The 27,522-nt window shown below is 43.2% G+C and overlaps 2 protein-coding genes across 10 annotated transcripts in view; one reads left to right on the top strand and one right to left on the bottom strand.

Moving 5' to 3' along the window:
• PCYT1B (phosphate cytidylyltransferase 1B, choline) overlaps window positions 1-27,522 on the bottom strand; it is a 32,088-nt gene that overhangs the window by 4,300 nt on the left and 266 nt on the right. The window contains exons 2-8 of one of the 6 annotated variants that reach the window (XM_083836918.1): window positions 25,606-25,726; window positions 16,521-16,620; window positions 14,097-14,213; window positions 10,768-10,919; window positions 9,745-9,823; window positions 6,448-6,656; window positions 4,002-4,190 (exon numbers count right to left, since the gene is read on the bottom strand). In XM_083836918.1, coding sequence (XP_083693044.1) covers window positions 4,002-4,190; window positions 6,448-6,656; window positions 9,745-9,823; window positions 10,768-10,919; window positions 14,097-14,213; window positions 16,521-16,620; window positions 25,606-25,644 — 885 coding nt within the window. In that variant the 5' untranslated portion in view covers window positions 25,645-25,726. The remainder of the gene's footprint in view (window positions 1-4,001; window positions 4,191-6,447; window positions 6,657-9,744; window positions 9,824-10,767; window positions 10,920-14,096; window positions 14,214-16,520; window positions 16,621-25,605; window positions 25,727-27,522) is intronic. The other 5 variants (XM_083836919.1, XM_083836916.1, XM_083836917.1 and 2 more) reach the window with 5 other exon arrangements.
• Window positions 26,449-27,522, top strand: part of POLA1 (DNA polymerase alpha 1, catalytic subunit) — a 221,499-nt gene continuing 220,425 nt past the window's right edge. The window contains exon 1 of one of the 4 annotated variants that reach the window (XM_083836821.1): window positions 26,449-27,221. In XM_083836821.1, the coding sequence (XP_083692947.1) occupies window positions 27,119-27,221 (103 nt within the window). In that variant the 5' untranslated portion in view covers window positions 26,449-27,118. The remainder of the gene's footprint in view (window positions 27,222-27,522) is intronic. The other 3 variants (XM_083836822.1, XM_083836823.1, XM_083836819.1) reach the window with 3 other exon arrangements.

Genomic DNA, 27,522 nt, shown 5'->3' with positions numbered 1-27,522 from the left:
GTGCAAAATTTCTGTTTAAGTCAAAGAAGTTGAGTTTCTGTTCATGGAATCATTTGATTTCTGCCAGCCTGCTGTAACCCCCTTTGCTATAAACTTTGGGCCTAACCCATCAGCCAGGTGTTCGCCTGCTGTGTTGGCTTGATTCAGCCAGTTTCATCCTCTCCCCGAAAATAACCCTCACCAAAAGCATGGTCTTTGACATGAAATATTTTTTTATCCTGGCCAAGCAAAGCAGGTTGTCTCCCTCCTGCCCCTGGCACCTCCCAGCCATTTCAGGAAGCTCAGTAACATTGCGATGCTTCCTGGTATTGCGGTACCTGTGTTGGAGATGGGAGCAGCCCAGCCTGACCCGTCACCAGCCCTGTCTCTGCTCTGCCTAGCCCCCTTGGCAGCAGGCGCGTGGCTGTGCCCTGGGCTGTAAGGGAGAACCCCACCTTCCTGCTAACTCCCCCAGCCGAGCCACAGGACGCCTCCTCCCTGGTTCTTTCCTCACCGCAGCTGGGTGCCTGAACAGACCGATGCGCTCACACCTTCAGCTGGGAGAGTGCCCAGCCTGCCTGTCAGTGCCTGAGGCACCAGCCGTGCTGGCTAAACCCCTGGCAGCTGCCAGAGGTGGCGGCAGCATCGTTCATTTGGCTCCAGACTGACCCTCCTCCCCCCCAGCAGGGTAACTCACACCTCCAGGTCTTCACAAGCCAAGCGCTCCTAGCGCGGGGGTGCTCTGGGCGCTGGTGCTGAATAAATACACCCAGTTAGGGACCCACCATACACACCGGAGGGTTGGACAACGCTGGGGCTCTGGACCTTTCCGAGACACCACACAAGCATTTCAAAGCCTTGGTTCAAGCAAGTTCAGATACAGCCAGTTTAGAAAATACTTTGCTTTTGGCAAACTATTGCTGGACAAATATATTTTTCCCACTACCGAATTTTGTGGCTTGTTGTAGCATTCATGCTGCTTAGCGTGGGATCTGTGTTGACACCTACGTCCTACGTGAGGCTGGGCAAAGGAAATCATATTGCCTACACATCGACGCTCCTCTGCTTCACCAAACAGGCACCAATGGGGCATTACGAAGGACTGCTGCTTTCGAGACGCTGATTCTTCTGCGGGCTTTGAAGGTCCAGGCCATGTGCACGTGGCATGGTCTGAAGACCAGCCCCGGGTTCCAGCTGCAACCCATGAGATTCACCACGGGCAGCCGTGTCCTGACGTGGCAGTGCCCGACTCCCTCTGTGCACTTCACAGAGGGAAACCAGCCCTTGAAGGGATGGTTCATCGCGCTCGGAGGGGAAGACTGGCGCAGAAATCCTGTCCTGTAAGCTTTGCTTTCTCTCCGCTAATCTGAAACGCAGCTGTCTGCTCATAAATGTCTGAAATGGGGTGAAATTAGTCCCACTGTTTTCTGCTTCCACGGCGCTCCGTGTCGACCAGGAGGGACCAGGCTGTGCTGTGCTGCTCTCAAGCCACAACAGAAGTTTCATGCCACGTTAATTGCTGTTGTTTCTGACACCTCTGTGACTCTCCCAGAAAAACACATACAGAGACTTGTACAGGTGGGCTAAATTACAAACGAATTGCATACATCCTTGCAGTTCGGAAACTGACATTCTGACCTTTTCCAGAAGCTGCTGGATTTTTGTGGGTTACATGGCCCTCACTTTTAGAAAATTGATGCCAGCATAAAGCATGTTCTAATGACTATTTGTGAGATAATAATGGCATATTAATGGAATGCAAATTGCTGATCTAGGAAGCTAGCATGCCCATAACGATTCCTGTACTTTTAATGTCAACATTAAAAGCAACATCTAACTAACTGTGATACGGCAAATTAATGTTAATAACAGTTTTGACACTAATAGCAAGTTATCATTATTTTAAAAGTCTTTCCTGCTGCAAGGCTCAAACTGATTTAAAAAAGCCACAACACATTTCAGCTCACTGTCACTGATGCTTTTCCTGCAAGAGTACAAGGAGATTTCGCTCCTCTCAACACTTCCAGGCTTTTTCTTAGCAAAAGTCTCTGATTGCATCAGATTTCCTACTTTGTGGTCCGGACACTAACTCAGTAAACACCCCAACGTCCCCTCAGAAGACCTTCACAGAGCAGCTTTTCTCTAATAAATTGAATTCCATAAAATATTTATCACTAAAGGGTTTTAAAATGTCCTCAGTGTGTGTTTTTGAGTGGGTAGAGCAAGGTAATACGACAAAGGCTTTGAAATTCTCCTCTTCTCTCTGCACAACCAAACTCACCTCACCTCCTGTGGACTTCACAGGACCTATTAGCATTCTGTTTGTTCAGCACCTACGGCCATAGGACCGTCTCCGCATTGGGAACGCTGACTTGCAATCAACACACTCTTCACGTGGATGTGGCCAATGCAGGTAAACCTGGGCTAGTCATCAAAAGAGTTTACAGTTTTCACTTTCCAAAGGAAAATGATACCACTAGTGAACAATTTGCTAAAAGGACAAGGGTTTGTTTATAAGCGGAAGCTCTGCTGAGATCCTTCCAACATAGCGTGCTATTCATGACGCTGTATTGTTTGAGTATGGACTGATAAAAGTAAGGTGGGAGACCATTATGTGTGTGTTGGCTTTTTAAAACTACTCCAATAGTATCTGGTTCACGCTCGTCCTAAACTGTTTTTTTTCTGGCTTGCTGCCTCTATCGACATTTTGTGTCAAACTGTAATCCATAAGCAGTTAAAGCTGTGCACAATTCTCTTGCAAAGGGTTTGCTTTCAAGTGAGGAGGGAGCTGCCTGTCTGCACACCATGGTGTGAAAAGGTACCACTGAAGCATCCTGCTGTTCTGCTCAGTATTTGTCTAGGTCTTATTCTTCTCCCCTCAGTTTATTCTGCATCGCTTGCTGCTCTCCTTCCCGCTCCCACACATTTCCTGAGACCAAGCTAAAGCCTCGCTAGGAGCTTCCAACTAAAACAACACATCTGAGATCGTGCCTGTATTGAGGGGCTTGGCTGGGGCCTGGGCTTTCACCAGAAAACACCTGCGCAGAGCGCTTGTTGGAAAAGGACCAACACCCAGCAAGAAGGGCTGAGAAGTTCTGTACAAACAAATGGCAACCTTTGCATTCAAATTAAGCTTTGCTGCTGGCTTCAAGCTAGCAATGGGAAGTGTTACAAGAAAACAAAGCTGCTGAATGTCTGACAGGCTATCAGAAATGAAAAAAGGGGACCAGGACTCTTCTGGGGATCTGGATTGTCACCAACTCACCACTCATTGCGTGATTTTAGTTTGAGCAGGTAAGACCTTCGGGTTTCTCGTTAGAACGGTACTGTTACAGCCTCTCAGCTGCCCTCCCAAAGCACTGCAAACCTTTGGTGAATGGGCAGCGGGGCACTAGCACTTACCATGGACTCCTTCAAAAGTGCTTCAGTTTTACCTGAAACTTCTCTGTAGTCAGTTAGAAGACCCTGGCCACTAGACATGTAAAATCATTTCTCAGAACATTAAATCGGTAGTTTTTAAAGCTAGAAAATTGTCATCTTCTACTGTTGAATGCAGAGAACGAACGGAACAACTCAACTTTTCAATGCTGCTGTTTCCCTCACCAACTTCAGTGTATAATTTCTCTCTGATGTCTGTGTGGTCCCATTTAGTGCTAACGGGGAAAACAGACGGTATCAGCCTGTTTGCTGGTATGTGGCTGTTAGGCAGCACTACTGAATGCAGCATCATACCCAGCATTGCAACTTATTTCACAGCAAGGCATCACCCTGGTAAAAAAAAAAATCTATAAACATTAAAGATAGAAGTTGTCCTGAAGAAGCAACAGACATGGCAAATCCTCCTGCTGCAGTATTGGCATGCATTATTGGATCCAACAAGCAGGTCTGGCACTAGTCTGCTGTGCTGGCTTTCAAAATAAAGACTACAGCAAAAGAATTTGCTCTTGATCTGTGTTATAGGGGATAAAAAATAATAATAATAAAAACAACACTCAGACTTCCTGGGATGGCAGAACACCTACCAAAGCTCCATCAGGTCCAAACAGCTCTAAAAAGTTGCCGATAAATTCCCTGGACTTTTCTTCCCATTTCTGAATGAGGTCATGGCTCTTCTCTTCCACCTTGTTAACAAATTCTTTTGATTTTTCTTCCACATTCTTTACTTTTTCTTTCATTTTGTCCACTTGGTTTTGAAAGCGGTATTTCTTTTCCTGTTTTAAAAGTGTGGACAGACATTAATTATATATATAGGGATTTGGGAATAATTAGGCACTGAAAGTAGAGAAGAAGAAAAAAAATCTCATTAACGTATTGTAATGCATATGGCCTTGGTTAACTGTTCTCACTTTGTATTTATATACACAAATTTAATGTATGTGTAATGAAGTGCAGGAAGTACATATCGAAAATAATGTTTTACATGATTACTATCTTTATTCCACTACGTGACTCTTTACTTTATTTGCAAACTGAATGAAAAGTTGAAAATTTTAAAATTTTGTGAATCTTGTGAAGGATACAAGTGAGAAATTAACAGCTCTAACTTTGTAGCAAGCAAAAGCAAATCTCCCTCTGCTTCCTAGCAATGCATCCCACTGCTGACTTGACAGCCTGGATGTTGACTTGGTCCCAAATGCCTCTTTGGCCAGATTTCTGCAGAGCAGAAGGAAAACTATGTTCACCTCCGAGCCTGGCAAATACAGGAGCTTCTGACTACAACAGTAAGATGGGCATAGGCCAGTGGCTTGTGGCTAGGAAACTTAGTAGAAAAGAGAACGAACTCCTAATTGCTTAGTAGCACAGACAAAGAGAGGAAAAGAGAAGATAATGTTGGGACGCTCTCACCTGGCCAAGCTTCTAAAACACTTCAGTGGTTAAAGGTTTTTTGTTCTGAAATGCTTCTGTGCTCCACAGAAGTACAGTATACAAAACTACCTACAGCTGTGCCCCTGAAGGCAGTATCATCTTCATAGCAGCACGACTCACTATCAGCTTTTAATTTCCTGAAAACTTCATTTAATTGACCCTTTACTTTCAAAATACATACTGTTTATTGCTGGGGGGATGTGGATGGGAGGGGGATATTCTATCTCAAGAATCACAAGAAAAAACATCTTTGCAGGCCACAAAGCCAAACAAAATCAATGAAGTCCAAAGAAACCTAACTCACTTTGCACCTAGTAAGTAACCAAGCCTTCCTTTATCTAGGAAAACAACACTTTTCTGTCTTGGTGAAATCGCATTTTTTATTTTGAAACACAAAATGCCTCTGGTGAAAAGTAGTATTTTTGCAATTGAATTACTATAAGCTAAATAACCAAATGTCAGGAGGGACTTCAGAAAACTGATACGGTTTAGTGGAGGACTTGTTAGTGTTAGGTCAGATGTTGGACTCGGGTGATCTTGGAGGTCTCTTCCAACCTAGGTGATTCTGTGATTCTGTGATCAGTGTTTGCCAGTGGGGGAAGCCTAAGATATGTAACAGTATCTTAACCTCACAATAGTTAAAAAGTAACTTTAAGAACCACCAAGGCATCCAGCATGCCCTAATTTAAGGGATATTTTGGGTGGAATACTTGGAGCAGAATTGTTTAGAGGTGTAGAAGACTGAAAAGAAGGGCAGTGAAATAAATATTTATGCCCTGTGTACTGTCATTTATCTGCCAGACTTCAAAATAAGAAACGAGTAAATAAAATCCTAATGACATGACACAATTCAGTCCTTCACAAGGGGATTTCCCAGCTCCAGAGAATAGGGGAATGCCTCCTATGATCTAGCCCAATCACAGTGAAGATTTCAGTAACGTAGGGACTTGAAATTGGGACTTGGAACAGAAAATGGAGGGAAGTAAACTTTCATTTCTGCTACTTTATGGGAGGGCAAGGTGCAGTTCTGTATGTGGAAGCTGCATAACTTGAGCTGCTAAATTTTTCTGAGAAATCCTTTCAAAGAGCACTCTTGCCCTACCTATTTTGCTACATACTGTCTCTTCTGGCCTCTTCACCATCATTTAAGCATTAACTTGCTGACATACTTCCTTGTGTTTTAAAATCCATTTTAGCTTCCTCTAGTTATCTCATGTCTTGGTTGTTTTTATCTTGTCTCTCTGTCGAGAAAGTTTGGATATCAAAATCTTTGCTTTCTGCGCTGCCTTCTCACAATGGGAATAGAGAAACAGATCATCTCTTGGGTCAGTGTTTGAGAAGACTGCAGCTGGGGGGTTGATAATGTCAGTTACAGCTCAAGGAAAAGAGGAAGCAGCAGCTTTCTTACCAATATGAAAGTGTAAGATGGAAATGAAGCTGCTAATTAATAGAAGTAAAACTATCCTCAGCTTACCAATTCCTTTTAAGTTAAGTTTTTCACAGCTCTGCCTTCTATTTTTAAAACACTTTCTTAGCCTCTGTGCTACGTTTGGGGTCCTATGAGAGGCTGTTTCAGAAGCGACTGTGGATGAGTGTACTTACGTTTATAAAACTAACATTCAGCTCTTTGGCGGTGTATCCCCGTTGGAGGTTGCGTCGGGCATACACGTCATAGTCCCGGACGATCCTTGTGATGATATCTGACGTTGAGATGCCCTCAGTTCTCTGCGTTGGTACGAACATCCCTGAGCAAAGTGGGAAAAGAAAGCCAGCTGGGAAAGCACGGCAGGACCGGGCACTGTGGCAGGTAGCTGAGAATGGATACAAAAACGCCTAACCATAGTCAAGACATTTGCAATTCTGGCCATCTTATTCCTAGTTTATTTTATCTCCCTCACGTGTGAGCTTAGAGAAGGCACTAGGTTGCTACATGGTTCATTTTCCCTCAGCCTGCAGAAAGGCTAAAACTTGCCTGCTGCACGGTGTCAGTTGTGATGCAGGAAGCCAGACTGGCTCCTGAGCCAGCCCTTATTTAACATTATATAAAGGGCTGGGGGAGAGCAGTTGGCCTCCACTCACACTATTGAAAGGCTTTTTGGGCTCTCCAGCATATTTCCACTCTCCCCTCCATTTCTATGTTGCACCATCTGACAGTCTTTGTTCTGCTGAGTAAAGCAAAGCGGTAAAACAAACCACTGGCCAAAGCCACGGAGCACCTCCAGGTAGGAGATGTGCACTCTGCATTACAGTATGGAAATGGAAACACCCAGGAAGTGCTGGTAGCTTGTAACAGGAAGATGGCAAGTAATGGTGGTGTGAACAAACGTGGATATATACAATGGGGACAGGCCATCGGTCTCTACAGCCCATTTCATGTACACCTGGCCATGTTAAGGGGTTGGATAATCACTCTCCCTTCTCCAACTAATAAAACTGGCAATTTATTAATACTGCTTGATTTTCCTCGACATAGATGAGGAACATATTGCTCCTCATCAAGACAGGCTCATTTAACGTGTTAAAGCAAGTCACAAAGGCAATAACAGCAGAATACTAGCTCACCTTGTTTTAGTAGTTATTTAGGGCTACCAAAATTACTTCTATCACTTACATGTAATTGCAAAATTAAACTGCTGATGAGAGAGAGAGAAGTTAAGACTGGAAATGGTTTTGGAAAAAAAAAAAGTGCCTTGTCTTAAAAGGACGCTATCGCTTTTGACAAATTAGTCTTCACACCCTCACTTGAAGTAGGCAGCATTGGTAGCCAATTTCACAGGGTTACAAAAAGAACTGGTGAAGGAATCAAGAAGCTTAGCAGCCTCCTGTGACTAAATGATAAGTTATACCTTCTCTTTATGATCTCTAATTACTATTCTGCTCAAAAATAGATTGTTTTAATCGTGAGCAGCAAGGGTTCCCTGATCACGCTTTTCAGGCATGCAGTAGTCACTCAGGAAACTATTTTTGGAACCCACTTTAAGCTAAAAACCTTTATTGACAGGAGCTACAAGAATTCATTAAGAAAACCCAAACCCTACCCTTGCTAAGCCAAGTGCTGAATTGTTTTCCAGTAAGTGGACAAAGCCACATGCAGGAACATCACCTTTAGTCACTGGTTTTGCTTTCATTGGCTCCATGTGTTATACTGATTGATGTTTTCAAACCTAATTGTTTACAAATGTACAGAGGTTTAGTCAGCACACCATTGCACAGCTCCCAGTTGTCCATATACTCTCCCACCCATTGACTAGAGTGGGGAAATAGTAGTCCATGGGAATCTACACAAAGAGCTCCACACTTCCCATTTGTTTTTCTGCTCGCTAACTACTCAGTGTGGGAAAATGAGAGTAATGGAACTAAGGAAAAAGCACAAATGCATCCTCAGCATTGGTCTATTTAAAACAAAATACCTTACAGGAAATTCATTACCATCATAATGGTGTTCTGGAGTGTCAGGACTACTGTCACTAGAACTCAAAACCCTCCACAAGTAACATTATTCCCATCTTCAATCTAACAAATTTCAGTCATACAAGGTTGAAGTCACTTCTCCAGCATCCTGCAGTGACGGATGTGCAGGACAGAACACATCTCTGAAGCTATAAGTTCATATTCTGTTGTGCAAAGTTTGAATTCCTCATAAAGATGCATGCACATTACACCCATTCCTAACAACAGCAGAGGAAGATGTGCCAGGTTTGGGCACTCTCCAGCTCAGTTTGATAACGACAGAGTGACACCAAGGGTGCCTGTTCCATTGTACTGTTAACTCAGCACCTTATAGGTCTAAGTCAAAACAGCTTCCCAGCTGGCACGCATTCTGTGTGTCCCTCAGTGACCTGTCCTTACCAGAGGTATGTTTGTCCCATTGCCTAGTAAAGGAACCTGGTGCTGGCTCTGAAGCTGTAGAAAAAGCAGTTCCCAGAGGAGGGTTGTGAGTCTGACACCACAGTGATGTTTGCGTTTGGAAAACGATCAAGAACTGCTGCTATAAAAAGCTTATTCTTTTAGCTCAGGTCTACTGAGCCTACTGCTGTCATTGTATAGCTTGAGAATGTCACTTTGCACTACAAATTATCAGCAGGCAGATTTGCTCTGGAATTCTTTTAAACGTCCAAAACACGTTTTTGTAGACCTGGAAGAGGATGGATTCCCCGGTATTCAAAGCAGCACCTCCAGGGAGCAGTGGAAGAAAGGAATGACCAGTTCCTACTCCTCCACTAGTCATTGTGCTGGGATAGCTGCTGCCTGCAAATGTGGCTAAACATGGTCTCCTCAGATTTAATTCAGCTTCCATGAACCAAAGAGACACAAACTCCTGATGACTTCAGCATGTTCACGTTCAATGTAATACTGTAGTCAACCAAATAGCTAAATGGTCATGCCAATTAATTACTCTGGCACTCATTTAAACCATCTGCCAGGGTAGCGAAAAAAACCCTCGGTGCAAATCACAAGTGGATCCTAATGACTCCTGAAGGCTGACGGTGTGCCTTCCCACATTAAAGACTGTTCTGTGTCAAGGAGTCATCAACTTGTGGTTACCAACAAGTCGCTGCAATTGGCTGGGCTGTTGTGGGAACTGAACTCATGTTTATTAGTTCAGAGATCTTAGCTGAGCAACCTAAAATCATTTAAATAAAAAAAGAAAAAAAAGATGGGGCCCCTTTTTGATAGATTTGAATGGTTTCCTGGGGGTTATGGCAAGAATTCAGCCAAGGACATTGTGATTTGCAAACTGAATCTTTCTGCTGATATCAGCAATACCTACTGTGAGGGTGTAAGAGAACGCAGTATTATCTCTGCTGCTTCTTTCTCAGCAGTTGTGGTCAAAACGCAGTAAAAGAATTTGAGCCAAGGCTGAAAAGAAAGGTACTAGAAGTGTGAAGTTGCCCTTACCTGCCTCCTTTATATGCTTGTATACATCATCTGAGCCAGCGGAGGAGTACGGGATGTCATCGTGGGCTACAAAGTCAATCTGCCAGTGAACAGAAGAAGAATCACATGCCACCATCACTGAATCTTGGTTCAATGAGGGGTCGTTGTGGAGGACCAACTCTTTTCTTGACTTCAGCTGACTTGCTTTTGACATTCTCATCCTAAAGCCATCACCTAGAATATTGCACTAGATTTAGGGCTAAAACTACTATGTTCTGTGATCAGTTAGGAAAGTACAGAAAGCTTGTCTCCAGAAGCATTGTCATTAACACACTGCTCTGGCTTTTTCTGTGTGATATTCCGTAGAAAACCTAAGACAGCTGTATCTGCTTTTATTGTTACTGGAAGAGCTAAGTCAAGGGGCAAAGCCTTTACTTGCAAAACCATGGAGGCAGGATTATTGATTCTGTCTCCTTAGGGCTGTGCGTATATACCAGCCCACCAACAGCTGTCATGCTGTCCATTCATCACCCAGTGATGTGGACACTAATTCTAGTTAATTATGCTTTTGTTAAGACATGTACTGCAAGACAGTCAATAGCATGTACGAAATCATATTCTGCCTTTTAGAGGACACGCTGTATTTTTATGTATTACTGGCCAATTATTGCACCTGTTGACATTAACTGGAAATGTGCCTTTAATTCAGGACTTTAATAGGGCTTCAGTCATGACGTGATAACTTTACTGATCTCCTCATGATCTCCTTTCCTGAATGTCAATTTATGGATGACTCTTTAGTGCTATTTTGCCATTCAGAAACCATCCCAGCATTCCGAGAAATCACCCCAGCACATTAAAAAAAATACAGCAAGAGAAATACAGCTTTTTCTGACAAAGGCTAAGGCAAGCAATGCAGCTTACCTAATTTCAGTGACTGGAGTTAACTGAATTAAATAATCAGCTGATACACGTTCACAGGCTTGCTGTTATCTTCAACTGTCCGTCTATACAGGGGAGGGAGGGATCAGGGGAGGAACATACCTTATGTTTTTCAAGAAACTCTGGTGTCAGCGTCCAGGGTGCATCTCTGATGACCTCATCCACATAGCGACAATGCCTGAGGGCTTCGTATCTCTCAGTTTCATTCATCACAGTGAAGCCTTTGAACTTATGAGTTAAATCATCACTGCAAACTAAAATATGGAAGTATCAACAAAATGGCTCCACCCGCAATAGAAATTGCTTGACCAGCCATTTATTATTTCCTGATAATTCCATTAAGCACTTGGTTATTATAATTTTAGGGAGCTCCAGGGCATCTAAGAGTTCTGCTCAGAGTTGGCAGGTACAACCATATATTTATGAGAGATCCTTCCCTTCTAGAACTGCAGTCAGAGCCTGAGTGAGATACTGTAGCACATCTCAGGTGGTACTGTACATGCACGTTGAGGCAAGCGAATCCCACTACAAGGGGGGATTTTGGACAATGTTTTAAAAATAAACAGAAAGTGCAGTGTCAGCAATCACACAGTGCTGACAAACCTCATGTACCACAAAATGGTTGAGGCAGGAAGGTACCAGGACATCACATAATCCAAACCCCTCCTCAGAGCTGGGTCAACTACAACAGGTTTCTCAGGGCTACGTCCCAGAGACGGAGACCCCACAGCATTTCTGGGTGTCCTGTTGCAGTGTTCAACCACCTTCACAGTACAAATGTTCGTTCTTACATAAGCAAAGTTCTAAATGATTAATTTGCCAACACAGCTCTAGATCACAGCAGAAAAGTTTCTCACTAAATAAACACTGATAGAAAATAAGCCATGGCAGTTTTTACAGGAATCTGTCTCTGAATTTAGCTTTGAGTTCAGCAGATTTCATAGAAAGAGAAGTAAGGCTTGTGCCATGATCAAATGGGAAACTGCAGAAGGAAACCTCGTGGAAAGGACTGGAAGAACCTATGTGCTCTAGTGAAAAGAACAGAGTTAAAAGCCCAGGAATCCTGCATCTTTAACTCTGGATGTACCAATACCATATCACATATTGCTTTTAAATTGAGGGGGAGGCAACGTCCATGTTACTGGGGGACTATAAAAGCTGGCTATTATCCTTCTACACACATAATGTTGCAGGAGAGGCAGTGGCCTGTCCCTGTAGCTGTAACTCTGTCTGGCATTACAGCTACAATAACCATCTGATGCCACGTGGAATAGTTTGATACCATCACCACAGGTCAAAACCATGCCTTTGGGTCTTGCTTTTCTGCGACACCTGGACAAACAGTAAACGTACTTGACAAATGATAAATGCAACATTATTAGTGCTGCAGGAAAGTGTGATAGCAGCCCTGTAGCTGCTGCTTCTTTCTAATTTGAAAATATCAGCCTATCAGACAAGGCTCTGACAAAGACACAGCCTTTTTTGAGATCTAAAATGGATGTTCTTGCTGTGATGGTAATGAAGGGCCTTTAAAGTAGGAAAAATGTAGGAGGGTTTAGATAGCCCTGGAGTTTGTGCAAAATTCAAAGTCAGGTAATAATGTATATGTATTTCATCTAGCTAAATGCTACTCTATCCTATTATGTCATTTTTGATGCCTGCTGACAAGAAATTTAATGGAGATCAAAGCATTTGCAGTAGAAACATCCCTTCTGAGATTGTATTTATATTTCTTTACAGACTTTATATCATCTTAAAGCTACCCTCCTCTGGAAGAAAGGGTCTACTAAAATTATTGCAAAATAGTAATTTTAGCTTGTATTCTGTAGAAAGGTTTGATTTCAATTTTTGATTACTATTTTTTCATGTACAGTGCAGACACAATATGTCTGTATTTCCTTTTGATTCTGTCATCCTGCTCTAATGACTGATTTGAGAAGCTATAAATATCTTTAAAAAAAACAAACCACAACTTAGCTCCAAATAATTATTTTCACAATAAGAAATAAAAGGGATTGGTTGTGGTGCCAACCAACACGTATGAGACCAGTGCTTTTGCAGCACAAATTGTATGTGGGTGTGGAAAAGTGCCCATTTTATAAACATGCTAAGATACAGTGCATTGCTGGGAAAAGGTATTGATGAGTGCTGGCTGCTTTGTCCTTCACTCCAAAAATAAAGGGCAAAGTGGAGCTATGCCACAAAATTCAACGGAGCTAGACTTTTGCCCCAGAGCTCCTTCCCAGATCCATGACACCATGACTCCACTCCTCTCCTTTTAAAAAACAAGAACAAAATCTACATAATTATCATTTTTTAAGCCTCATTCTTTTGCACCTCTACATGCTGCTTCTGCAAGATACCTGGCTCCGGAGAGAAACATGAGTCCTAAATTTTTCCTTCATAACAAAGGGAATATTGTTTCCCTTCCAGAAAGCTCCATTTGAATTGCCACCATTTGTAAACTTAACAGTAAAATGTAAGATTGTGTATATATGGAGATTTTGCCTTTCTTCTGTGTTACGTCTTTTTTGCCCTCCTTTTAACTGATTTGGGACAAAGATACAAAATCATTTATTTATAAAGTGTCTGAAGGTTGCATTCACATTCTCTTTATCATCATTTCTGTAAGCATTTGAGCAGCAGCTGAACGTTGCTGTGCAATGTTTATGAGAGACATATCTCAAACCCAAAGGTGCAGGGAAATTGGAACTGAAATGCACGTTCATGAGGCCTCACGAGAGCAGCGTGTGCACAGCCAGCTAAGCAGGAAACAGTCACTCTCCCTGCGGTGACTTCTCTGGCATATACCAACTGCTGAGCATCTGTTAGCAAGCCGCACAGCAAAAAAGAGGATAGTTGTGGAAAAAAAAATATGAAAAGAAAGTAACCTGCCTGGGGACACTTGTGAGCTGAAAAATATGTTCAAATCATAACCTACATTTCAGTCTCCAATGATAATGGTCTGAATTTAGCTTCTCTGCTGATGTTGAAGGTTGGGCCTGCAGACACAGTACTGACCCAGCAGCCAGGGGACGTGGGCTGTGTCTGACTGGCAGAAGGACTGAAGAGCCAGAAATAAATGAGTGGTTGATCTCATTCACTCATCTCCATCTTTGAACAATTTTGAGAGAATAACTGAAAAAGGTAAATTATTCATATGGAGCTATTCTAAGCTCAGAGTCATGCAGGCACCTGCTTTAACTAGAATGGGAATTGTGCCTGTGCTGCTGAGGGCAGAATTTGACTTTTACTTTAATTGATTCAATTATAAGACATAAGTCAAGGCAAATCACCTATAGAAAGCCCCCAGAGTGAAAGTAGCATTCAAAGTCATAGTGTATAAACAGCCGGGGGTGAGAGCACAGCAATAACGCTTATGCTGAAGCACAGAAGCAAAACTCCAGCACAAGAAATAACTCTGATCTTACCTCCTACTAATAAGTAGCTATTTGGGAATAGAGTTTTGGCTTGCATAAGAGCTCTAGCATGGCCAGAGTGGAAGAGGTCAAATATCCCATCTGCATACACTCTGACAGGTCTGTCAACTGTGAAGAAAGAAACACAACAGTGATTTTCCAGACCCAAAACAAGTTGCACTTAATTCTACTGGACAGGTTTTTGTTCCCAGATAAGATCATTGTGGAGATTTACCCCCGTTCTGATATTCAAAATACACCGTGGGTGAACTTGCAGTGTTTTATACTGCTTATAACTTCTCCTTCTCTGTACTCTCTGCTGTTTTCTCTCAGACTTAGCCTATTTATTATCATCGATCATCCCTGTATTTTAATTTAGAGAAAATGTCATCTTCCTGTCTCATTCAGAGTTCCACCATATGTCTTGTTCTTTTCCCTCTGCTTTTCTAGTTAGTTCTGCCTTCTGGATTTTTTGAAAATTTTCCTTAATTTTTTTTCCTATCACCTCACTTTTTCTCCACTCTGGTCTGTGTCTTTCTTTTTTCCACAGCTTCCACATAAACACCTCATTACCCTTTTTTAATACTTCCCCCAAGATCTTTTCTTCTCATCAATGAGTCTATCTTTTTTTTTTTACCATCCACCTGCTGTCACCCTTGTAACTCCTTCTTTCTATATGAAATTTTCAGCAACAGTCTTCAGACAGAAAAGGTAAAACTTGGTTTACCAAATGACAGACCTGACAACAGTGTGGTGGGTTTATGTGGCAAGGTTTTCGTAGTGGAGATTGCATGGGTGGCCTCTGCGAGAAGAAACCAAAAACTGCTCCATGTCAGATAAGGGCCAGTTTCAGCCAGCTCCAAAAGGATCCACTGCTGGCCAGAGCAGAGCCAATAACCGATGTTGTTTGCACCTCTGTGAGAGTAGATTCAAGAAAAGGGAAAAAAACTGCTGTGCAACAGCAGCTGGGAGACAGAAAAATGAGGAACAGCCCTGCAGCCCCCAAGGTCAGTGCAGCAGGAGGGCAGGAGGAGCTCCAGGCAGGCAGCAGCAGTTCCCCTGCAGGCTGTGGAGAGGCCCCTGGTGGAGCAGGCTGTCCCCCTGCAGCCCATGGGTCCCACACGGAGCAGATCTCCACGCTGCAGCCCGTGGAGGAGCCCACGTGGAGCAGGTGGATGTGGCCTGGAGGAGGCTGCGGCCCATGGAGAGCCCCCGCAGGAGCAGGCCCCGGGCCGGAGCTGCAGCCCGTGGAGAGGAGCCCACGCAGGAGCAGGGGGTCTGGGGGGAGCTGCCGCCCGTGGGGGACCCTGCTGGAGCAGTTTGCTCCTGGGGGATGGATGGACCCCGTGGTACGGAGCCGTGTGGGAGCAGTGCTGGAAGAGCTGCTGCCTGTGGGCAGCCCCCGCAGGCTCAGTTCGGGCAGGACGGCATCCCGTGGGAGGGACCCCGCGTGGAGCAGGGGCAGGGAGGGACCGTGAGGGAGCAGCAGAGACAACGTGTTAGGGACTGACCGCAGCCCCCATTCCCCGTTCCCTTACATTGCTCAGGGAGATGACGTAGAACAGGGTGGATAGATAGAAGGTGTTTTTAATTTGCTTTTAGTTTCTCACTGCTCTAACTTGTTAGTAATAGTTAATAAATTTTACTGATCTCCTTATGCTGAGTCTGTTTTGCCTGTTATGGTAAATGGTGGGTGCTCTCCCTGTCCTTATCTCAACCCTTGAGCCTTCTTCATCATATTTTCTCCCCCTTTTCCTTTGAGGAGCGGGAGTGAGAGAGCAGTCATGGTGGAGCTCGGCTGCTCACCCGAGTAAAACCACCACACAGTGCCACAGAATAGCCACCTCCAAGCAAAAGGACAGCAGAGATGATAACAACAAAGATCCAACATTCATGGACTGTACTTTATGTATTCGGGACTTTCTGTGAAATCATTCTGTTCCCCAAGCCCGATCACAGACATAAGTCTGGCAAAAATGTCCAGATAGAGTTCAGAAATTGGACATGGTTTCTTTGCAAAGGACAAATGGCCTTTAAGGCCACTTAAGGTCTGATGTGGTCAACAAGAACATCAGTGAAAGAAGACATGTTCCGGCATACATAGGCAGCATGTGAAGAATCCCAAAAGTAGCCATTAATCAACACAATTTTCAGACTGTCTGGAGTCGGCTGGCAAGCCTTCCTTTTGACCAACATGCAGACATCCATGAAAACATCAAACTCTAACTTGAAACATTTTCCCTTGTTGTTTCTCCAGCGGAAGACAATGGTCCTCTAGTTACTTGTTCCTTCCCCATTAGCTGATAGCACCAGATACCAGGCTGGCCTTTCTGCTTCCAAATGGAAGGCAAAAGCGAGTATTGATACACAGCTGCAAGGGAGAGCCTGTGCTTTGGGAGTGCCCATGGTCCTGCTGATGTAGCTCTCTACACATACCTGGCGTTCCCAGGCGGGCTTGTGCAATGGTTAGCTTCTCGTGGGGTGCTCGGCACTGACAGCTTGTTTCATCTGCAAATGGGGCAGGTGCCGTCAGAGTCTGGAAAGGGGGAAAACACAAAGTCAATTTGTTTTTCCATTGAGTAGTTAAAAAAGCACCATTTAACTGTGCTCTAACCAGGCTTAATGCTGGTTTGTTCGCTGGGGACTTTTGCTTTTTGGTCACCCTTCAGCATATACAATTCACACAATGTGAAAAGATGAGGAAAATAAGGCTTTCTAAATACAACCTAATTCATTGCCTGTGTTGAGAAGCTCAAGCATTGTGAAGTGAGTGCAGGTACATAATTTCTCTGTTTGCAGGACAAAGTCAGGTCTGATTTTTTGTTTTTGTCAGAGCAGCTTAATCCTTGCTTTGGTCTCAACGAGTCCAAAGGCCCAAGATGCAAGATGTATCCTCCTATGTGTAAATTATAGCTGGAAAAACTAATTGGGATTTAGAATGCTACAAATGGGCCATCTCCTCACAAGCACCAGTTCCTTCCACGGACAAAACATCAGTACAGATGACTGGGACCACAAGCCATTTTAATGTGTTTTTAATCAGAACTTTAGACAATTTTGAGGAGCCATTCAAAATAAAGCCAAGACCGCAACCAGAAGTCCCACCTAGCTAAAGCAAACTGAGCTGCAATTCCTTTCTCTACTCTGACGTGTAATGTAACAGTACTAAAATGCTCTGCGATCAGAGCACCATGAGGGTCCTGGCTCTGAAGAGCTTATAACCTACAGATATTATAGAGAGAATGAGGACGTGTGAAGAATGACGTGGTATTATCTGTCAGGAAACCTGACTACAGGCATTGGTTATTCTGCCCATACCTCTGTAGGAAGTTATCAGCAATAAGAATCTCAGATATTTATTATCTGCCATATGGTCTGATATGAAAAAAATGCTTCTCCTGCTCTAGGCTTGAAATCTTTACGGAATCGTAGAAACAGCAAGATATCATTAGCTGAGATTTGGGTTGTTTTGTTTCTGTGAAATGAGTCGGTGGTTAAGACAAGCCAAGGGAAATATTTAACTTACTTTGCCTCCACCATGATACAGCTGGGACCTCATGACCTTGAACCAGTTGTTTGGCTTGGTTTTGACAGTCACCATTTATACAATGCACATTTATCATTATCAGTTTGTGCACCCATGGTTGATAGTAACAGAATCTCTTCCCTTGTATTTACACTTCTTCAGCTTTTAGACACTGAACACTTGATCACTGAGCATTTATTTTCCTTAGCATCGCTTTACCCCAAAGACATGTATTGCCTAATTGCTGCTGACCTCTGGGTTCACTGACTTGTTGCATGTAAAGCTCAGAGAACAGTATTAAAACAACAGCAAAAAGTGAGCTCTAAGATTCACTTTCAGCTTTTTCTGCTTTGGAATTTCCTATTCAACTTGTTTCCCAAAAGCACTCAACCTTTATATATATTTCTTTTTTTTTTCTTCCATTTTTCCTTCCTTTTTTTGCAAGCTCAAGTGCTACAGGAAATCATCCAAGGTAACTTTAATACATTAGTGCTGAAAATCACAGCTTCTCCACACAGACAAGGCTAAAATTGAGACTCTATGGCAAACTCCACATTTCTGCTTGGGCTTCACGGAAGGGAACTGTTCGGCTGGCCACCCACGTAGCACAGCGTAGAGCATTACACATAATCATACAGTGTGAGCTCCTTTCTTTATTTCCTAAATACTGTCTTTTTGCTTCTGTCTTTGTGATCCCTGAGTGCTAACCTGTCTTTTTATCTCCAAGCAAGGTCAGGTTACACAACAGCCCGTACAGCCTGGTTCACGCTGGGATAAAGAGGAAGGCAGAAATGTTAAAACAATAATGGCTACGGTCTGAGGCCTGCAACTGGTAATCAGATCCTAGCTTGGTAGAGGCCGTTGCCTTGGAGATTATTTGAAGAAAATAGGCCTGGTTCGCAGCAAGATTTTTCTTTTTCTAGGCGAACACTGTAGTGCTTTTTGTCCATGTAAACGCCTGTGCAACACCAAGATTTTTCTTGTGGTCCCCACTAAATGGAGAACAACCACTATTAGCTTCCCTTCAATCCAGTTTTTGTAAACACTCATCATTAACGCTCACTTTACAGCCAAGGGCTTAGAACCAGACTTGTCAATATTTCCATTACTCTCTGACCTCTCAGTCATTGGATATTAAAACGCATTAAATACAGTAAATTAAAATCAGCCAAGTTCCGTCAAAGAGAGAATATGTAGACAGAGAAATACATAAATATGTTGTGCTGACAGATCAAGTGAAATACAGCAATAGCTCCCAAGTGGTACATCCAATACTATTTCATTTTCCCTGGCCCAGAAAAGATGCCGCAGAGCTTAACAAAAATGTCTGATGAGTAAAATATTACAAGACCATTTGGTTTGTCTACCAGAGCATAAGACAAAATATTTCAAGAAATATTCAAAACCCAGAAATAATTTATCAAACGTCTTTCTGTTTTGATAGAATTAGTCATATTCTTTCCAGTTTCTTGTAATAACTGGAATTGGGTGAAGAGAGCAAGTAATCCATATAACAGCCTTTTCATTTTGGTTAATCCATTAAAGTACCTTTAGAAGTTTGCTATAGTTCTGCCAATAATCAGATGGTTAGACAAAGACTTCGTGAAAATGTACTTCTGTCTTCATCTGACAGACTTTTCCCTTCATCTGTGCCTTTATTATTTTCTGGGCACTTACATTTTGTGATTAGCCAAGCAAGCCAAATCACCCTTGCATTTTGGACCAAAGTAGGCTTCTGAGATCTGCATCATCCTGTAGCATGATTCTGTGATGCAAGGTGTTCTACAGCTTCAGTGTGAGTTCAGTGATGAATTATCTCATTTTGTTTGCTCAGCACCTGCCTCTTGCTTATATTATTTGATATTCTTGCACTGGAAGCTTCAGTAAATTCTTCCACAGTCACCTACTCCCCATCTCTCACAATTTCGCAGTCCTCTCTCTTTTCTCCCCTTGGTCACTTTTTTCCAGGCTGAAGAACGCCTCGGAGATTCACCTGCACACAGTGATGTCTTTGCATTCCTCAAATACATGAGACAGTAAGAGCAGAGTGCAGTGTGGTAGGCAGCACTCCCCAGCTGAGCTGGTTCTGTGGCCAGGACACTTTAGAAAGAAATCCTATATAACGGATGGAAGTAGCTCATTTTCAGGTGTATCTTGATGCTGCCTTTTTATTATCCCTTCTCACAGCCTCTCAGGCTACTGTAACCATTTAACTTAGCTGCAATTCAGCAATATAAATATTAAAAGCTTATGTTCCCAAAGGATTTAAAAGAAAGTGGTAGGTGTTTTGTAGATGAACAGGAGTCAAACCACTGAAATGACATGTAAAAAGCATGAGCACCTTCACACCTTCTTTAGTTTGCAGTCTGTAATAGGAATAACTAGTTGTGTTAGTTTGTTTTCTGTTTCTTTTTTTTTCTTCTTTTTACACAGCAACAAGGAAGACAGAAATATTTTTGAAAAGGGGCAAACATAGACCCATCTACACAATATTGCGTCTGCCATTATAATTCTGCCTGCAGAGTAATTGCATGCGACGTGCTAATAGAAGGAGCTACTTTATTTATTTGATTAAGACAGCTACACTAACTTGTTCACCACATAACAAACAGGTAAAAACGTCATTCTCTTGATGGAGAGAACAGCTATACGTCATCAAAGATTTTGCCAGTAACACTTCAGACGTTGAACCAATACAACTATCCAGGTGAAACTTTGTAGAGCTGGGCTTTGTAGGGCCTGTGCTTATAAAAAAAATTAAACTGGCAGGCAAATGCTGTGGGAGGTATGATGCTGTAATCTCCTTTCATCTCAGAGGCAGTATTTAAAACAGATAACTGATTTCACTGGAACAAATCACGTGGGGAAGATCTACTCATATGAGGAAAGATTATTTTGGGAACCTGCTCCTGATGTTGGCAAACAGTAATTACAGAGCAGGAAACGCTGACATCAGTTTTAAGGAACATTCGTTAAGAGCAAAATGCTACTGAAACTCTTTAAAAGGAACTAAAAATGCCTGCTGCATTTCTGAAGCACGAACACCCTTTGCAAGTGGAAACACTATCTGAAGGACTACCCAGGTCTTCTCTTAGAGGTTCAGGGAGTGAACAGTATGAGAAATGAAAATCCCGTTGTCTGATGGATTTGTGACCTTCAGTAACTTTGGCCCAAACAGGTAAATTTATGAGCAAGGAAGTTGTAATTGAATGTTATCAGTGGGTCCCTCAAGGTAAACTTTTCACAAATGAACAGTTCCAGTATGAACGCATGAAACAGACGAAAACCTAGCTTGTTCTCCAACAGTTCTGCTGACTCAGAGAGGTGGATGTAACAAAAAATAGAGCAAATTAACCTAACAAGAATAAGAACTTAAAAAAAATAATAAATCTGTTTGCAAGCATTCCAAATTGCCTTATTCCCAGTTGCTTTTTCTGGGCTTTACCTTCAATCAAATATACTTTGCTTGTCATTAGTATTAAGTCGGTAATGAATAAATGCAACATGCAATTACAAATTTAAGGTACAATAGCAGGAAAAAAGCTTCCACTGCCTTCTCAAGAAGCACACTGATGTAAATATGTTTCATAGAACATAAAACTAGAACAACTACTATATAATCCAGTCTAATCTTTGCAAAAGGCCAGAGAGATTCAAGACAAGATTCCTGCATGGCAGCTGCAACTTCTGACTGAACTGGAGCATGCTTTTTAGAAAACAAAATCCCTCACAGAGGTGGGATGGGTCCCAAGTCAAGCACAGTTCACATGAATGAGGCACCTCCACCGACCTCTGCAATTCGCAAACCCGTCCTCACTGCCCTGGCACGACTGGACAGAGCACTGCACACAAGGGACCTGGGCACCACTCACCAAAAGAGCTGAAGTTACAGCAGCAAGCAGTCTGTGAGCCCACACCCTACTGCCCTGCTTGCAGGACACCCATCCAGGCTGCCAGCTGCCCCGGCCCTGAGGAGGGACGTGCAGTACCGCAGCCCACGGAAGCACGCGGCTCCTTCAGCAGGGCGCTGCTTACCGCGCTGCAGTCTGCAGAGGCCATCGTGAAATGCAAAAAACTGCAACTGGGCTGCAGAACCAAACTCAGTGGATTTGCACTTAAAAGCTGAATGGCAAGTGCTTGCTGGCCCATGATTAACGCTGAGAGTTGGCAGTGGACAACAGACCCAAAGTGTGTAAGCACTGCTCCGATGCCATTCTGTGTTTTATTGACTGATCCAGAAAATGGAGATAATGTCAGCTGTTATTTTGTTTTCATTTCTAATAACTGTTTCTTTTTGCTCCTACGTTAGTATATATACCTGATATATGCCTAGAAGGCACACATAAAACTTCAGGTTTAATACAGGCAAGGCTTAATCTCCTGAAATCACTCAAGCTATAGTTGAGATATTGGGAGAACTTGGCCCAATTTCAATCTCTGCTTGCGCTTCTACTAAAGATACTTAACGTCTATCAATTATTTCAAGTCAGATGTAGGGTAGCTTTTTTATATAAATCACTACTCAAAATAGAGCTATGTTGGGAAAAAAAAAAAAAAAAGACTAAAAGAGTTTTCCCCCAGCACATGAGGCAAGTATTCTCTGCAGTTCCCCAGCTGGAACACAAAAGCACCCTGGGATGAGCTATTTTCCTGCAGGAAGTGCAGTGCACTTCTGTAACAGATCTCTGATTTATCCCGTGCCTTTCACAAGAGCTTTTCCACTGTAAGCCTTCTGTCTCTGTTTGTGTAGGGAAGGAAGGCAGATTACCTGGGAACAAATGTGTAAGTGCACAGTTCCAGTTGCACTGAGTACAGGACTCTAAATGTGGGATTATACACTACATGTAATTCTTGTATCTGCAGCATTGGCTTTCTTCTTACATTTCTCATATATGTTATAATTTTGAATACACCCTGGGGGAGAGAACAGAGAGAAACTATTCACATTGGTTTTCTACTTATTTTTAAAGATATGATACAAACCTTCATAGTAGAGACAACAGCACAGTTTAAGAACTTGGTAACATTCTCCTAATAAAGCTGCTTCTAAAATAGTATCAGCGATGTATTTGCAAGCAAGGAATACAATGCACAGAGTGTAATGTTTGCTCCCTGTGTTTACAGGTCATCTGTGAATCCTGCAAAAAAGTTTATCTGTAAGTTTGTGATCTGACCAATACAGTTTGCAATGTATTTTTGCAGAGACTATGGCATTTTGGAGTGTATACTGATGACACGTTTTCTGATGCAGCAAAGGCAAATCGCAGCAGATTTCTGGTGCCTACAGGCCATTTTTTAAGTTATTTTTTAAGCGTGGCAAAGATTGCTACGTGTTCCCAAGTGCAAACCATATTGGACATTTTTAAGAGTTTGTGCTTTTGTGTAATAGCCAACATTTACGAAAAGTTAAATTTTCCAGAGCAGAAACCAAACTTGTAAAGGAAATAAAAGATATTTGGGCAAATAAAGTCATTCTGGGTTCCTCAAATGTCAGGCTTTTTACTTATATATTTATGCTTAGTTCCAATTTGAAGTGAACAGATGGCAGACCCCCTAAGAATTAACATCAGATGAGAGAGAACAGACACATGGGACACTTTTGTAACCACAATAAAAGCCCCTAAATTTGGCATTAGCTCCTCTGGCTAAAATTGCATATATCTGTTAGTCATACATGAAACACAAATATGAAGATATATGGCTCATGGAAGTACAATATCTGAAATAATTCTAAAGGACGCATCAGACTCTCTCAAAACACTGTTTGCAAATAAGAACGAGGTGAGGCATCCAGGGATGAAAATATAAAAAGCCCAGGTATGCAGGTTTTACTTGCGATTATTTCAAATGTTGTGCTTAACATTTCATTGCTTAACAGCAGCAATAAGAAAACTGTCTACGGGAGTCTAATGTCACCTTCATTTCACTGTCATTTCTTCTAAAAATGATAAAGAAATAGGTAAAGCAGCTAATACCTAAAATGACATGAAAGCTGTGATCTTCAAGTGTTCCTGAGTCTCATTCTCCAAATTACTGCAGATATAGTGGCTCCAAGGCATCTGGTGCCTAAGTCCTATCGAATCATAAAAGCGTGTAGCCTCTGAACCTCAAGACAAGGCAGCAGAAGTAAGCCTGGGCTCGGGAGCAGTTGCTGGGATTGCCAGGGTGAACCTCAAATAGCCCCGATGCTTACAGTGCCTTGGCAGAACACGTTTTATCTGCCATATGGATAGCTCCTGAGTCTCCAGCTAGTCCCTCTGCCTTCACAACGGTGATGTTAGGCAGAAAAACCCAGCGCGGTACTTCCACACAGGGCAAACAGGCGAACAGGACCCGGCTGCAGCTCGAGCCCAGTGCCAACAGCTTTGCTACGGCAGTGCGGACGTCACGTAGCCGTGACCTTGGGAACAGCCTGGTGCTCCCGGGACCCCACTGCCAAGGGAAGGGCAGACACAGCAGAGAACACCCACCAGCTTCTTTCAGTCACCTGGTGGACTGACCCTAAAGTACTGTTCTCAGCTGCTTGATTCCTTCCCGGCCCTGTACCCACCAACATCCCAGCAGGCACAGCCACCCACCTGCCTATGCCCTCTCCTCCCCTGTAGTTCCCCTTGGCTAATTCAGGTGCTTTCTGTGCCTAACTTCCCCTGCACGTTGCAGAAAGGCCTTTATTCCTCATTAGGGCGTAATCTCACATCAGACCAAAGCACAACGAGCTAGGTACTGCCATGGAAACATTCATTTCAGTGTACTTCATTCCCTTAACTGACCTAACCCTAAGGGCGTCAGCCAATTTTGAAAATATTACATTGGCACTCAGGTCCCAGCCATCCTTTTCCAGATGTTCTCACTGAGGCCTAGGTTGGATGACAGAGACATGAAATATGAGGAAAAGAAGCTCTCCGTATGTTGAAGGGAAGGATGAGGCCAACCAGTAGTTTTGAGGTTTTTTTTCAGGTAAGTTTCGATGTGTATTCGTTTTTGCTTTATTTGCAGCACTGTACTTATAAATTGCCATTGTTCCTTTTTGTGAAAGACACTATCTGGAATAGTCTTGCTGAACAAAGTGGGGTGTTGAAATGCCTGTTTCTTTATTGCAGGTTGAGGATTAGCAATTCTCAAGGTGCACACTGACCCTTCAGCGAGCTGCCCACATGGAGTTTCTTGTGTGACCGAAGTCAAACTCTTGACCCCAGGGGACTTGCCTTTTTCTTTTCAGAGGGCTTTATACTTCCTCTCCTGTATTTCCTCCTTTGGTATCTCTGCCATCCACTTAGACTAAGGGCACGCCTCACTTACGGGCCTTTTCGGTATAGGTAGACACAGGCAAACCTTAAAGGGGATTCCCACACCGAGATCTGGAGCCCACCAGTGGTCTGCAACCCTTAAAGTTACGTGGGGGCAACTGCCATATCTTGAATGCATGTCACGATATGACCAGGAGCAATGTTTATCCATTTAAAACAATGAAGGCCCCTGCGACCAAACCACGGATATCCCAGTGGCTAAGCAGGAGAAGCAATGCTCATTTAAAAAAAAAGAAAAAAAGTGATTGGACAGTGATAGATTGAAAAGTGGCCTAGCCCAGCAGTTTGGTCCAGACGAGAAATGGGTAAGTGCAGAACTATACAAACCAGGCCTGGTGAAATGCTGTTTGTTTTTTCTCTTGACCACAAATCTATTAAAATCACCATTAGGGACAAAGCTGGAGGCTCTAGTTGATTTGTTTCTCTGTGGTGCACTACGACTAGGATACATAGGTCACTCTACGAGAGATTTTTCTGGCATCCGAATACATGGAAGTTGAGAGCATAAAGAAGGCAAAGACTAACTGAAAGGTGGATCAGGGGAACTGACTGAAGCAAGAATGCTCATTAATGCTCTAGTCGGTTAAGAAAACCCAAAGAGTGTCTTGGGAAAAAATTAATGGCAATTTATATCACAACAGTACTACACACCGGAAAACATCAGCTTTCAATACACATTGAAACTTACCTGAGATTTGCCTTCAATGTGCCCTGTTTTCCTGCTCATTGAAGGATACAGGGGTTTTCCTTGGTCCTACTATGACACTTCCTGCCAAGCTAGCAGACTCCATAGCCTAAAATCAGAGGACCTAGTGACAGATATCCATTAAAAATATTCAGAGTTTGAAGGCTTTAAATAAATAATTCATTTTTCAATGAACAGGACAACAACAACCGTTGCAAAAAAACAACTAATCCCCTTTCGATCTTTTAAAATCTGGGCTCGTTCTTAAGTTTAATATCCTCTTTTAACACAAGGAGCTTCCTAAATACAAGCATATGCTAAGAACTTTAAGGCCCAGATAATTCATTTTAGAGCCGTATAATAACCAAAGAGAAGCATCAAAAAGTCCTCTGTAAACGCCACACTGGTATTGTCCTGAGGTACCATCCTGTGGTCCAGCAGAACAGGATGATACTAAAACGTTAACCGAGATATATACCGCTTTCAGATGTACGGATGAAGTACGTGACTTGTCCAGTGATCCACCACTGAGCATGCTGACTTCAAAGGAGCAGGATCAGAAAACGTACTGAAAATATTTAAAAGCATCTGATAGGAGCTTAAAACCCCCACTACCACTCAACATCTGCGGAGTTGTGATTAGCTTTTCAGGACACCAGCTCTGAATTCTTCCCACTTGAGACACGGCTTTGTCAAGGGGAACTTGACTGCACTTGTCTGTAACATTCCTTACACCCTAACCAAGTGAGGCAGATCCCATTAAACTTCTTTTTTTCTTTTTTTTTTTTTCATTTTTTTCCTGAAGACGATGTAGATCTGCTGGCTGACAAAATACCACTTCATAAGGACACTTTTTCCATAAATCTTTGTTCAGCTAAATGTCTCCACTGCCTGTTATTAATTTACTGGTACCTGTGAAGATCTAAAACACCGTAATGAATCCCTGCTTTACTCGTGTACTCCAGCTGTCACCTTAATTTCCACAGAAATTATACTGGAATAGGTGACACTGTAAATACTGGCATCATATTGTCACTTCTTTCTTTAAGATCTTTTAAAATGTCAGACTACATGGAGTAATGTATTCAGACTGGTTGTTACACCTGAGCTTTGACAGAGAAATCCTAGCGTGTGCGAACACCCTGCAGGAACGGCACGTGAGCTCAGCTTCCCCACTAGAAAGCTCCAAAAGCATCCCTTGAACAAATTAGAGAGTTTTCTTTTAAAGTTCATTCTAATTATACCACCAGCAAGCAGAAAACGTCAATTTAGGTCAACTCCAACGAGCGTTGCTATTCCTTGTCACATTAAATGTCTCGACTACCGCGCTGAGCTTAATTACTGAAGTCTGGTTTTTAAGCACGCGTTAATTAGGACCGTGACAGAACCCGGGAGCTCGGTGAGCTGATTCCCCGTGCCCAAACTGTTGCATCAGTCGCAGACCTCCACACCTCGGTACGCCTGCGGGTCTGGGCGCTGCGTGCAGGTATGGCTCCTGCCACCTCTACCAAGGGGCATGCGACGGCAGGGCGAGGAGCAACAGCTCCTGACGGGAGCGACACAAGGCTTCGGGGAAAAGCCAGAAGACGCACGGGTTGTGTTGGGTCAGCGCACGGGAGGTAGGAGGCTCTGACCCCTTGGGGAGTCAAAATCCCTTGGGGTCCCAGCACAGGGCCGGCGGGGCTGGGGCCTCACCGGGCTCCCCTGCCAGCAGGGCTACAGCACAGCGAGGGCAGCCTTAAAATAAGAGGGGGGAACTGGACTGGACTGAACTAACCTTCCCTTCCCTTCCCTTCCCTTCCCTTCCCTTCCCTTCCCTTCCCTTCCCTTCCCTTCCCTTCCCCTCCTCTTCCACTTCCCCTTCCCCTTCCCCTTCCCCTCCGTTCCCTTCCCCTTCCCCTTCTCCTTCCCCTCCCTATC

The sequence above is a fragment of the Anser anser genome (genome assembly GCF_964211835.1).
Source record: "Anser anser genome assembly, chromosome: 1".
NCBI lineage: Eukaryota > Metazoa > Chordata > Aves > Anseriformes > Anatidae > Anser > Anser anser.
The sequence above is the reverse complement of the archived record's forward strand: the minus strand, read 5'-3'. Positions and strand labels throughout refer to the sequence as shown.